Consider the following 13,414-nt stretch of genomic DNA (forward strand, 5'->3'; position numbering starts at 1 on the left):
GCTATGTGCTCGCTCGGAACCCATCCATTAACATTTCCAACACACATCAGGATCAAGAAGGAGGCGACTGCACACGCAAACTGTCAATCATTGAATTTGAGAGTGCAGAAGGAGGCCATTCAGCCCCTCGCCCCTGTGCTAGCTCGATGAAAGATCTATCCAATTAGTCTCGCTCCCCTTCCTCTTTTCTCTTCACCCTGAAAACGTCTCCTTTTCAAGACTATGTCGTCCTACGTGGGGGCTGGTTAGTTTATAGGCCGCATGTGGATCAGAATAACGGCAACAAGCGCAGGTTCAATTCTCACTCTGGCTGATGAAAGTTTGGGACCTGCTTCCTGTTTCTGAACCCTGAGTGTGGAAGGCAATAGCAAACCATCACTGACGTAAAACGGCAGAGAAAACAGCACAGGATGAAGCAATGAGCCGTGGACCTGCCTTCAGGCAGAGCACTCATGGAATGGAATAGAATCCTATTTATTAGCTGGTGTAAGTTTTATTTTCCTTCCCAAGGGTTGAACTGAGCCGCAGAACCATTTTTAAATCCTGGGCCTCATTTGAGGAAGTCCGAGTTCTCTCTCCATCACCACCTCAAATGCTCCTTCTCGCCGGGAAATCTGGTTGAAAGTTAAAATCACATCTGCGTGACATCCTTTACACTGCTGCCTCAGAGCATCAAGGCCCCGGGGTTTGATTCTGGCCTTGGGTGACTGTCTGTGTGGAGCTTGTATGTTCTCCCCGTGTGTGCGTGGGTTTCCTCCGGGTGCTCCGGTTTCCTCCCACAGTCCAAAGACGTGGAGGTTAGGTGGATTGGCCTTGCTAAATTGCTTCTATGTGTCCAAAGATGTGCAGGTTAAGTTAGTTATTGGGTTATGGGGATAGGTGGGGTGGCCCGGGGAGTGGACCTGTGTAGAGTGTTCTATCGGAGGGTCGGTGCAGACTCGATGTGGCCGAATGGCCTCCTTCTGCCATGTTGGGATTCTATGACCTTTCACTGTAAATGAAGCCCTCGTCATCTGCCTGGTGTGAAGGTTGGCTGACTGCCGCAAACATGGGCAGCTTGGGTGGGCTAACATTCAGTATACATTAGCAGCTTGAGTGACAACACCTTCCCAATAAAGCTCTTGTTTGTTTCCTTCCTTCGTGATCTGCTGGTTTCTCTTTCAAAATACCACGTTTGCCCCTTCCCCTCATTAGCTATTGAACAAAAATATAGGCCAGAATTGTTCAGCTGTTCACCTGTGGCAGGGTTCGCTGGTTCCGCCGACCGCGCCTCCCCGGCTTCAATGGAAATTCCGATTGGCGGGAGCAGAGAATCCCACCACTAGCGAAAGGCGCGCCGCCTCCCGCTGCTGATAAACGTGCGGCTGGGAGGCCGGAGAATCCATCCCATAATCCTTCAGTTGTTCTTAGATTGACCACGATCCCAACAGTTACTTCCTTCTCATGCATAGAAACACAAATCAGTTATGCTTCATTACCCACCCTCGCTTTGAATTGCGCAAATCATAGAATCATAGAATTTACAGTGCAGAAGGGGGCCATTCGGCCCATCGAGTCTGCACCGGCCCTTGGAAAGAGCACCCCACTTAAGCCCACACCTCCACCCTATCCCAGTAACCTCACCCAACCTTTGTGGACACAAAGGGCAACTTAGCATGGACAATCCACCTAACCTGCACATCTTTGGGTGGAAACCGGCGCACCCGGAGGAAACCCACTCGGACACGGGGAGAACGTGCAGACTCCGCACAGACAGTGACCCAAGCCGAGAATCGAACCTGGGACCCTGGAGCTGTGAAGCAACTGTGCTAACCACTGCTACCGAGCTGCCCTGCCATTAAAAGGAATACATTCTATATAGTGACTCTACCGTCCAACATATCTGTATACGTGGCTGGGTAGTGGTGCTGCACGCACACAAACCCAGGTTAATCTTTCACACAAGGAAATTAAACAACACTCAGTAATTATCAGCAGCGTGCTGTGCTCCAGAATTAATTCACAGAATTGTAAGAATCATGTGACCAGAGATGTATTTGAATACCATGTTAATGTTAGCGAAACCCAGCCATTGTTAGCCATCGTCCAAGTAGTGTTATAGCACAAGTGTGTTCTATCGTGTTTGTGAGAGACTTCACATTGAGTAAGAACTGCTGTCAGTGGTGAGATCTTCACCTCCACCTGGGTGTTTCTGTTCAGTGGCCTTTGCATTGACCTTCTCATGTTCTCTGCCGAATGCGGGTCTCACCCACTGCACCGTGACCTCCACTTCGGATAGGGCAAGGTGGCAGGTCCTGGATCCAGCCCAGCCGAAGGGGGATCGAATCCCCGGACAATTTGATTCCCACCAGCTGTCTCGCCAACTGGACCCCCACTGAGTTGCCGTGACAACAAACACTTTTCCATGCATGTTGTCGCCTGGAGCGATGGGGAGTGACGGCAGAGGCTCCGATTTCTTTCCATCGCACGGCTGACCAGGAATCTTTCCCGCGATTACCGGCAGCCATTGGGGCATTTCCATTGTGACCAATCTTCAAAATTCCTTCATGCATCCCGATAACCTTGGCTTCTGTCCTATCGATGGGATGACTTTTTGGTCACTGGTGGGATGACTTGTTATAAATTCTTTCCTGGCCTGTGGCCGTCACTGTCATCATTTCAGGCCTATCTTCCGAGAAGGTGGTGGTGAGGGGCTGCTCTCTTGAACCGCTGCAGTCCATGTGCTGTCGGAACAATGTTAGGAAGGGGCTTCCAGCGTTTTGAAGGGATGATGATCCCTAACTAGGCCTGAAAAACTTACACCAGCTGCTGAAAATTGTTCGGAGGTTGGGGCGAGGGGGGAAAGGAGGGAGGGAGTAGCACTGTTGCTTCACAGCTCCAGGGTCCCAGGCTCGATTCCCCGCTGGGTCACTGTCTGTGCGGAGTCTGCACGTTCTCCCCGTGTGTGCGTGGGTTTCCTCCGAGCGCTCAGGTTTCCTCCCACAGTCCAAAGATGTGCAGATTAGGTGGATTGGCCTTGATAAATTGCCCTTAGTGTCCAAAAAGGTAAGATGGGGGTTACAGGGATAGTTTGGCGGGTCCTCTTTCCAAGGGCCGGTGCAGACTCGATGGGCCGAATGGCCTCCTTCTATACTGTAAGGTCTGTGATTCTGAGTGCACTTCTGTCAGTTTTGCGTTGTTCAGAAGGGCTGTGAATGAGTGAGCACCCCATTCACGAGAAAGGCTGCTCAAATGCACAAAGTGAGGTGCATACTCTGCCCTATTTGTGGCAGGCACTGGGTGGAGACTGAACGACCCACTCAGAAACCAGCTCACGTAAACGTTGCACTCCTAATTTCCATGGGAGGAGGAGAGACGTTCCTCCTCATGCCATGAAAGTAGTCAACTGCTGGGCTGCTGGTGGCAACGTCTTCAGGACTCCACCTAAAAGCTGGGACATCACTGCAGAATCTGGCCAATTTCCCGCCCCGCCCATCTCTGCCGATCTTCACCAGGGACAGGAACCCTGCAGCTTGGCCTGAGGAGCCTTCTCTGTCCTTCTGTCTTTGATCTGTGCCAATACTTTGCCTCTTCTTCCACTCAGGAGAGAGTGGAGTTGGGCTGATGTTTGGGCCATCCTATGAAGTAGGAGTGTTCAGCCTGTGATATGTCCTCAAATGTTCACTTTGGGCATTAATGCTCTTCCTCCATTCTGTAAACTACCCAAACCCGGAAGACGGGGGCAGCACGGTAGCACAGTGGATAGCACAATTGCTTCACAGCTCCAGGGTCCCAGGTTCGATTTCCGGCTTGGGTCACTGTCTGTGCGGAGTCTGCACGTTCTCCCCGTATGTGCGTGGGTTTCCTCCGGGTCCTCCGGTTTCCTCCCACAGTCCAAAGATGTGCAGGTTAGGTGGATTGGCCATGCTAAATTGCCGTTAGTGTCCAAAATTGCCCTTAATGTTGGGTGGGGTTACTGGGTTATGGGGATAGGGTGGAGGTGTGGGCTTGGGTAGGGTGCTCTTTCAAAGAAAAAAGAGCTGGTGCAGACTCGATGGGCCGAATGGCCTCCTTCTGCACTGGAAATTCTATCAAAAGGTAAACGGCCTGCCTCATAATTGGTGAAGTGGTCCAAATCTCAGTGTGGCAGATGTGATGATTTCAAATCAGTTAGAAATAAAACACAATCTGGAAATTAGAAGGGTGGCACAGTGGTTAGCACTGCTGCCTCACAACTGTCTGTGCGGAGTCTGCACGTTCTCCCCGTGTCTGTGTGGGTTCCCTCCTGGTGCTCTGGTTTCCTCCCACAGTCCAAAGATTTGCAGGTTAGGTTGATTGGTCGTGTTAAATTTCCCCTTATTGACCAAAAAGGTTAGGTGGGGTTACGGAGATGGGGAAGAGGTGTGGGCCTGGGTGGGGTGCTCCATCAGCCGCTCGGTGCAGGCCCGTTGGGCTGAATGGCCTCCTTCTACACTATAGGGATTCCATGAGTAAAAGCGAGCGTGGGATATTGGATTGCCATTGAAATATAACTGGTTCTCCCATGTCCTTTGGTTATGTCTTGTGTGATTCCAGCCCCCACGCCAGGACAGTTGACCCTTAAGTGTTCCCCAAAAAGCCCTCAAAAGTCATTCAGGTGTACCTTACCACCACAAAGATAGGCGACTCAGGAAGGTGGCACACCACCAGCATCTCAGGGAACAATGGGGATGGACCATAAGACCATAAGCCCTAGGAGCAGAAGTAGGCCATTCAGCCCATCGAGTCTGCTCCTCCATTCAATGAGATCATGACTGATCTGGGGTGATGATCCGCACTCAACTCCACTTTCCTGCCTTATCCCAATAATCCTTGATCCCCTGACTGATCAAAAATGGACAATAAATGGCCACATCCCGAGAATGAATAATCAAGAAAAAAAAATCAGGAACCAGGAACTTAAGAGCACCGTCAGGGAGTGGGAGAAAAGGAGCAGGGAGGGGGGAGTGCATCCTTTTCGAGTAGAAGCTTCTGGGAGTTTTGGTGACGGAATATTGCTTTAACGGGAAGTTCCCACACTCTCTTGCATTGGAGAACACTTTGTGCTGATGGGTTGAGAGTCTTGTGTCGAGTTTGCGAGATTTACAACATTTGGATGGCTCTGTCTCTTCACGCGCACGGGAAACCCGCACACTTGGTAACGGAGTTTGACTGCTGCATGGTCTCATGTGGCCCATTCGCTGGGAGTGAGGGTTTCCCCAGCACCAATGCCCTTCCAAAGGGTCGGCCCGAACAACGGGAACAATGGAAAATCAATCAGGAAGGTAGGTTCAGGTAACTAGCTGGTTTTTGGTGTCACACACTTAAGTGGCTGAGTGAAACAGTGTTGTCGTTGAATCTCAGATGACAGGGAGCAGTAATGTCATTTCATCAGTCTCGTGTTTCTTTCTTCCCTAATAGGTGTGTTTGCCTTCGGACTTTTTGCTACGGATATATTTGTAAACGCAGGCCAAGTGGTCACAGGGAGCCTAACCCCATACTTTATAACCGTTTGCAAACCCAATTACACAGGAACTGATTGCCGTTCTCATTCCCGATTCATAACGAACGAACGCATCTGCACCGGGAACCCCGAAGTCATTGCAAACGCACGCAGATCCTTTCCATCAAAGGATGCATCGTTGAGCATCTATTGTGCCTTGTACGCCACGGTAAGCAGCGTGTTTCATTCCAGGTGTTCTTCACATGGTGAGGCATTCCCCGTTCAAGTAGCTGGACCCGGTGTTGGACATTGAATTTTGCTGCCCCATCTTGGTAGCTTGGTTACGATGTTATGGGCGGGATTCTCCGGCTAAGGTGGGGTGGCTTCGATGGGAAATCCCATTGAAGCCGCCCAAGTCGCTGGGAACCACGGGGAGCCGTGCGCTGTCGGCGGCAACAGAGAATCCTAACGACCAGAGAATTCTGGCCGTATGTTCTTCATTTAACATAATAACAATAATGGAACAATCCTTGTTCTTATGCACTGCCTTTGATGTTGTAAATGGTCCCACTGGAATGTTAACAAACAAAATTTAACACTGAGTCACATTAGGAGATGTTGCAAATTGCTCAACAATAGACAGGGCCACGCGGTGGGGCAGTGGTTAGCACTGCTGCCTCATGTCGCCGAGGACCCAGGTTCTATCCCAGCTCCGGATCACTGCCTATGTGGAGTTTGCACATTTTCCCCGTGTCTGCGTGGGTCTCACCTCCACAACCCAAAGATGTGCAGGGTAGGTGGATTGGCCAGGCTAAATTGCTCCTTAATTGGAACAAAAAATGAATTGGGTACTTCAAAAAAAATTTTTTTGAATGGGGTGAATTCTCAGGCTCTGCAGCCGAGTGTTTCTCGGTGGCGAGCTGTTGCTGGCAGCGCCATCCTCCATTCCGCCACCGGCTGATGGCATTTCCCATTGTTGCTACTCCACGTCGCCACGACACCCACGGGTGGGGTGGGGGGGTGCCCTGCTGGCGGAATGATAAATCCCGCCAGCAGAGAATTCATCCCAATGTATTTTAAGGAGTGTTGTAATGGAATGGGAGGGAGGAGGTGGGAAGGTTTAGGGAGAGGCCTACATAGTTCATGGCCGTCGATTGTATAAATCAGGCAGCACGAGAGGCCAGAATTGGATGAGCGCGTAGACCTTGGAAGCCGGTAGGTTTGATGGAGTTTGCAGAGATAGAGAGGGCGCTGTCGTGATGGGACTCGAGGGGCTGGTTTAGCTCAGTGGGCTAGATAGCTGGTTTGTGATGCAGAACAAGGCCAGCAGCGCGGGTTCAGTTCCCGTACCGGCTTACCCGAACAGGTGCCGGAATGTGGCGACTAGGGGCTTTTCACAGCAACTTCATACTTGTGACAATAAAGGATTGTTATTATTATTATTGTTGTTAATATTATTAAAAAGGATGAGAATTGATTTAAAAAATCTGATGTAAGAGCTAATGCAGGCCAACCAATCAAAAGGGGTGTAAGGGGCTTGGTGTGAGCTGGATACAGATTTAGGACGGCAGAGTTGAGGGTGAGCTGAAATGTGTGGAGGGTTATAAGGAGAGGGGTGGGCTGTGAGAGCATGGGAACAGTTGGGCGGAATAGAATGCCCACCCCTGTGGCAGATTTGGTGGCAGCTGGCATTTAATTGGTCAGGAGGGTGATGGATGAGCGCCTGCCTGCCCATGTCCTCGTTCAATATGTAGCTGGAAGGTCTTTGGATGGCCATCCTGCCTTGCCACCAATTAGAGGCTCTTTAGTGGGTGAACTAATGCCTGCTCATCCCATGGGCACATGTATTTGCCCAGTGGACAACAGGCGATTTGCCGTGTGGTGAAACCCGAAAGGCAAACTCTATTGGGATTGGACCTCTAGAGAGGATCCCTTATTCAAAGGCATTCAATACCTGATCAAGCAGGCACGTTGCCCACCGAGAGCCGCCACCCTTTTCTGCTGATCCTCTCTCCATTTCCTCGTGAGGCCCCCTCCCACCATCACACACCAATGCCTGGGTGCGTCTTGGGCCTTGGGTGGGCATGGCTCCAGTGGCAGCCACCACCTCCCCAGCGGCACTGCCAATCAGTGAAGCGGTGCAGGACCTCCCCCGTGGTAGTGAACCCTGCTGCCCAGTTAAGTGCCTGACTGGCACATTTTATTTGGTGGGTCCTCCTGAAAACATGGGGTCTCACCTGAGACTCCTACCACCTTTAAATACCCATTGAATCTCTCAGGGTTTGATAATTAACTGTTGAATCCAATAATGGACGCCATGACTGGCAAAATTAGATTGTGCGATGTGATGAGTTTTAATTCAAGCAGGAGACTTTTATTAAAAAATGAGTTTTTGAAGAAACAGATCAGTTTTTGAACACAAGTTATACATTTGCCTCAGACGTAATGATCTTCAAAACTAACCAACACCAGGTTAGTTCATGTCAATGCAAATGTATTATGGAATGTAATTTCAAGGGATTGTGACCAGAGACTGTTGTTCCATGGAGCCTCTTTTCATTGTGGGTAATGTAGGGGCAAGATAATGTAGATAGAAGAGGGAAGTCAGATACATCCATAAAGTCAGTAGTTTTGAGTTTGGGTTTTAAATATCTAAAGATGGAGGAACAGGAAGAGCAAAGGCATCAAGGAGCTCCACAGTTTAGAAGTTGCGGAGGTAATTGCCCCAATCTTATTCCACAGTCGGCCAATGCATCACACAATCAGTTGGATGTTAAATTGAATGTCGGACCTGCACGTGCTCCAATTTTCCTGGGTGGGTTGGGTTAGAATCTGGTCTAACGAGTTGGGGGATGGAGCGACATGGTCGAGAATCACACCCTGTGTATTTGTAACCATTTAATCTTTGAATGCATTTCGTCCATGTGCAATGATCCTCTTCCATATTGCAACATTGGTGGCAGGGTGAAAATTGCAACAAATTTCAAATTGAAAAGCAGCGACTCAGATCCCAAAATGACATCCTGTTGACCAATGACTGCGAGTATGTTAATGAACAGTCTTTCGAGAAAAGGGCGGCACGGTGGCACAGTGGTTAGCATTGCTGCCCCATCACAGCGCCAGGGTTCGACTCCGACCTCGGGTGACTGTTGAAGTGTTGGCTCGTGTGGAATTGAGAGATGAACAGACACTTGCAACACTGATGAAGGTTCAACTCAATTTTATTAACTACTTCTAACTAACTAACACACGATGACTGTAGGTCTAGATGATGCTAACTTAAACTAGAGACCTAAGCCTTGTCCGAACCAGTTGATTCTCTCAGCACGTTGTGTGAGTCTGTGATGGGCTGGATGAGTTCCTGTTACACTCCGAGGCAGCACCCAGAATGAGGGGGAACCGTGGTGCCCTCTGCCTTTATAGTGTGTGTATTCTAACTGGTGATTGGCTGCGGTGTTTGTACATGTTGATTGGTCCCTGTGTGTGTCCATCAGTGTGTGTCTGCACCATGATATATTGGTATATATTATGACAACTGTCTGTGTAGAGTTTCCAATTTCCGCCCCTGTCTGCGTGGGTTTCCTCCCGGTGCTCCGGTTTCCTCCCACAGTCCAAAGATTTTTTTTTATAACAATCTTTATTGTCACAAGTAGGCTTACATTAACACTGCAATGAAGTTACTGCGAAAAGCCCCCAGTCGCCACATTCCGGTTGCCTGTTTGGGTACACCGAGGGAGAATTCAGAATGTCCAATTCACCGAACAAAATGTCTTTCGGGACTCGTGGGCGGAAACCGGAGCACCCGGAGGAAACCCACGCAGACACGGGGAGAACGTGCAGACTCTGCACAGACAGTTACCCAAGCCGGGAATCGATCTTGGGACACTGGTGCTGTGAAGCAACAGTGCTAACCACTGTGCTACCGGGCTGCCCCACGTGCAGGTTAGGTGGATCGGTCATGCTAAATTTCCCCTTAGTGTCCAAAGATGTGCAGGTTAGGTGGGAATGGAGCAGGGGTGTTCTTAAGAGTGTTCTTTCGGAGGGTGGGTGCAGACCTGATGGGCAGAATGGCCTCCTTCTGCACTGTAGGGATTCTATGAAGATGTAGTTATGAATAAGCATCGTGGTTGCTAACAAGATGGCCATTTGACTGAGAAAACAGAGAGTTAAATCTGACGTGTTACAACTCTACCTCTCTCAATATTGTCCCGATTGGGGCACAATATCTACGACTGAAATAGAACATGTTCATTAGAAGATAAATATTGCACTTTGTCTGTAACACATACGGATGTTTGTTAATACAATATTGTACTGGGTTCAGCTAATATTGGCAATTAGTAGATGGTTGAGCACAATCTAAATGACTGAATCTGCAGCTGTAATTAATCTATCCTGGTAATTATCATTTTCTATTTTAAAAATATTAATCCCTTAACCATCATCAACATTGAAAAGGAAAGCAATATGTATTTTTCCAGGACTTTAGCAAATTAGGTTTAGTGTTTAGATTTTGCTTTTCATTAAAAATGGATCAAATTTCTAATGAAGTCAAAACAATTTCTCACTTAAATTATTCATCCCCCCCACTCCCGAGCTGCTCCAGTGCGCTGTGTATGTGATAGAGGAAAGCGAAGCCTTTGAGAGTGAGAGTTATGACCCAAGAAATCACTTAGCTATGCCGTAATGATTTAATCCAATTAATCACAAGTATTGAAGTAATTCATCTTTGTTTACATGACAGATGTGCTGATTCCTGGCCGCCAACATGTCCCAAAATAAGCAATTAATCTATCTTGCTAAATCGTTCCTGTTCCGAATAAAAAAAATTGACTGAAGTGATAAACAAACTGTCCTATTTCCAAGCAAGTCCTATTTCCCCTGTTTGTTCATCCTCTCATCTGTAAACAATATATCTCAAAAACTAATGGACGGGTTGCAACTAAATTCCGCACACAGATCGGCTGAGGCCTGATTAGTTTTTGGTGAAGATATAGATCCAGATCCTGAAATCTTTCAAGAAACCATTAACATTGGGAGATAGGGCTAATGGCGTTTTTTAAAAAAAGAATGTTGTTGATTGTTTCAACATATTAGGGATTCTCTCCGCTGCATGTGTTGCAAATAGTCACAGCTGTTAAAAGAGCACAGTTTTCAGAGCAGATTGTTGGATGTGGGTTGGCCTGAAGCCTCATCAGGGAGATGGAAGCTCTTAATAAGATTTTTTTTTTAGCTCTGTAGTTGGAGGGTATCAACCAGTAGGGTATGTCTCAAGGAAGAACTGCATATTCACGATAACGTTGAGCGTGTTGGAGGTCTGAGCTTTACTGAGTGCTCCCTTCGCTTGTTGCCCATGCTAAGGTGGGGCACTTTCAGCAAAAGGCACCGACTAATTTAAAATTCGGTCGCACTAATTGAAAATTGACCCGCTATTTTTGTTCCGCCACTTACAATTCAACATACCTGTCGGAGGGACTGAGCGAGCCGGGGCTCTTTATTCCAGAAAAGAAAAGGCTGAGGAGAAATCTGATCAAGGTCTTCAAAAATGTGAAGGAAATTTGTCGGGTATATGTAGAGAAGATGGCCATGATTTTGCGCCCGTGTTTTCCGCGAGTGCAAACCGCGAGGCTGGCGCAAAGTATCGCGAGGCTCAGGAAGCGAGAATCTCACCGGCGAGATTCCCATTTCCAGATTTTCCTGCCCCTTGCCTGTGACGTAATGAGGTTCAAACCCAGAAAGGCCAGGAGCCTCACTTCAATAAGTTAACATACAATTAAATGGCTTCTCCACCGTCTGTTCGCCCCATGTTAAGAATTCTCAACGTCGGCGAGGTCTGCAACTGCTTTTGCATAATGTGAACCAGGTGGAGGGAATCCGCTGAGGCCGCAGAGGTAAGTGTAACTCCGAGGGGAGAGGGACCTGTCCAGGCAGTGCACTGGCACTGCACCCTGGCACTGTGCCCTGGCACTGCCCTGGCAGTGTCACCTGGCGCAGTGTCATGGGACAGTGCCAGGATGCCCTCTGGGGCGCTCCATTGTGGGAGGGGTCCGCTTGTGCATGATGGAGGGTCGTTGCCAGTGTGTGTGTTTGGGGGGAGGGTTTCCCTTATTTCCAAGGGGGGGTGGGGGCATTTGCCCTTGTGTGTGTTGGGGGTGGGTGGGGGGGGGAGCGGGGTGGTTGTCTCATCTGTGGAGGGGTTTGATGTATTTTCCTTATCGCACATCGAGATCTCTGAAGGTCCCGCCCCGCAAGTGTGACGACGTGGGCCACCAGATTCCCGGTGAAGTATCTGGAGAGAAGGGTCTGTTGTGTAACGGCGAGCTGCACGCTGGTTTTCACACTTCACCCAGCACCATGTCCAGACAATGAAAAATTCTTCCCGATGGGAGGCACAGTGGTTAACACTGCTGCCTCACAGCGCCAGGGACCTTGGTTCAATTCCGACCTTGTGCGACTGTCTGTGTGGAGTTTGTACCTTCTCCCCGGGACTGTGTGAGTTTCCTCCGGGTGCTCCGTTTTCCTCCCACAGTCCAAAGATGTGCAGGTCGGGTGGATTGGCCATGGTAAAAAATTGCCCCTTAGTGTTCAAAGATGTGCAGGTTAAGCAGGGCTACGGTGATAGGGCAGGGGAGTGTGCCTAGGTAGAGTGCTCTTTAGAGGGTTGGTGAAGACTCGATGGGCTGAATGGCCTCCTTCTGCACATAAAATCCAATAAAGGATTCTGGAGAACATTCTTTCCCCAGATAGTGGTTGGAACAGGCAACCCGCTACCACATGGAATGATTGGGGTGAAGGGCACTAATGCCTCTCAGGGCAATCTAGAAAAAACAGAAGAGAAAAACGTAGAGGAGGACATGTTGAATGTGTTGGTTGAGGTGGCTGGTGGTATAGGCCATTCGGCCCATTTATTTAGTCTAACTCCGTGCTATACAACCCGTGCTATTTTGGATTTGCATCGCACAGACCAGTGTTGATCCCCAGAAAGAATCAGCTCACAACCAGGCTGACGGACAGACTAGATCATTCTCCATTGATATTGCTGACGGGAAGGTGGTGATGCAGGAATCAAAGTTGTCAACTGAGAGATTTGGAAGAGAGATGCAACCTTCGAGGAACGGACTCCAAATTTCTTACCGTCAACACAAAACATTAGATAGTTTCCTCAGACTAAATGGAAACAAGTAAGGGGCTGAATTCTCGACTCCGTTGGGGGCAGGCACGGTGGTGGATGGGCACCGGATTTCATATCCCTGGTCAGCATGCAAGTGGACATTCAAAGGCCATTTCCCCAGTGTTAGTGGGGTGTAGGGGCAAGGGGCTGGCATTGCAGAAGTGGTAGATGGTCACATGAGGTCCCTAACGACCTTTCAAGGGCTATTGCCAGATGCCGATGGGGATTTTCCCAGTCAGCCTCCAGGTCCCTGCAGGTGCTGGGGGAGATCATGCAGATGCCTGAGAGGTATCTCCCTGGCAGCAGACTAGAGTGGGGAGAGGGCGGTGACAGGGTTTAAGTCGGGCTTCGAGGTCCTCTCTGCCTCCCGGACTCAGCATCTGTAATTAAATGTCTAACGATGACCATGAAACCATTGTCGATTGTCGTAAAATCCCATCTGGTTCATTAATGTCCTTTAGGGAAGGAAATCTGCTGTCCTTATCCCGTCTGGCCTACATGTGACTCCAGACCCACAGCAATGTGGTTGACTCTTAAATGCCCCCTCAAGGGAAATTAGGGATGGACAATAAATGCTGGCACAGCCTGTGCCCCCCCCAGTTTCCTCAGCTTGCTCACACTCAAGGGAAAGCGAAGGTGAATGACTGTTCCCCACATTGTGTGGACTTCTGACCCTTGTTTGAGCCTGACACCCACAGGGACAATCCTGTCCATGTCACCTTGTATAACTAGGCAAGATCCCAAGGTGACTCAAAATTTTCTCAATATTGCCTCTAAGCTCATTTTGACAACAAGAGCATTCC

General features: G+C 49.0%; 1 protein-coding gene across 8 annotated transcripts in view; it reads left to right on the forward strand.

Annotated features, from left to right (window-relative positions):
• The window catches only part of plppr1 (phospholipid phosphatase related 1), a 119,342-nt gene that overhangs the window by 82,542 nt on the left and 23,386 nt on the right, over positions 1-13,414 (forward strand). For 7 of the 8 annotated variants that reach the window (XR_005461545.1, XM_038804206.1, XM_038804204.1 and 4 more), the window contains exon 5: positions 5,419-5,669. Coding sequence is in view for 7 of the 8 variants with exons in the window: in XM_038804206.1 (XP_038660134.1) it covers positions 5,419-5,669 (251 nt within the window). In the remaining variant the exon portion in view is untranslated. The remainder of the gene's footprint in view (positions 1-5,418; positions 5,670-13,414) is intronic. The other variant, XM_038804210.1, reaches the window with a different exon arrangement.

Source organism: Scyliorhinus canicula, chromosome 8 (assembly GCF_902713615.1).
Source record: "Scyliorhinus canicula chromosome 8, sScyCan1.1, whole genome shotgun sequence".
NCBI lineage: Eukaryota > Metazoa > Chordata > Chondrichthyes > Carcharhiniformes > Scyliorhinidae > Scyliorhinus > Scyliorhinus canicula.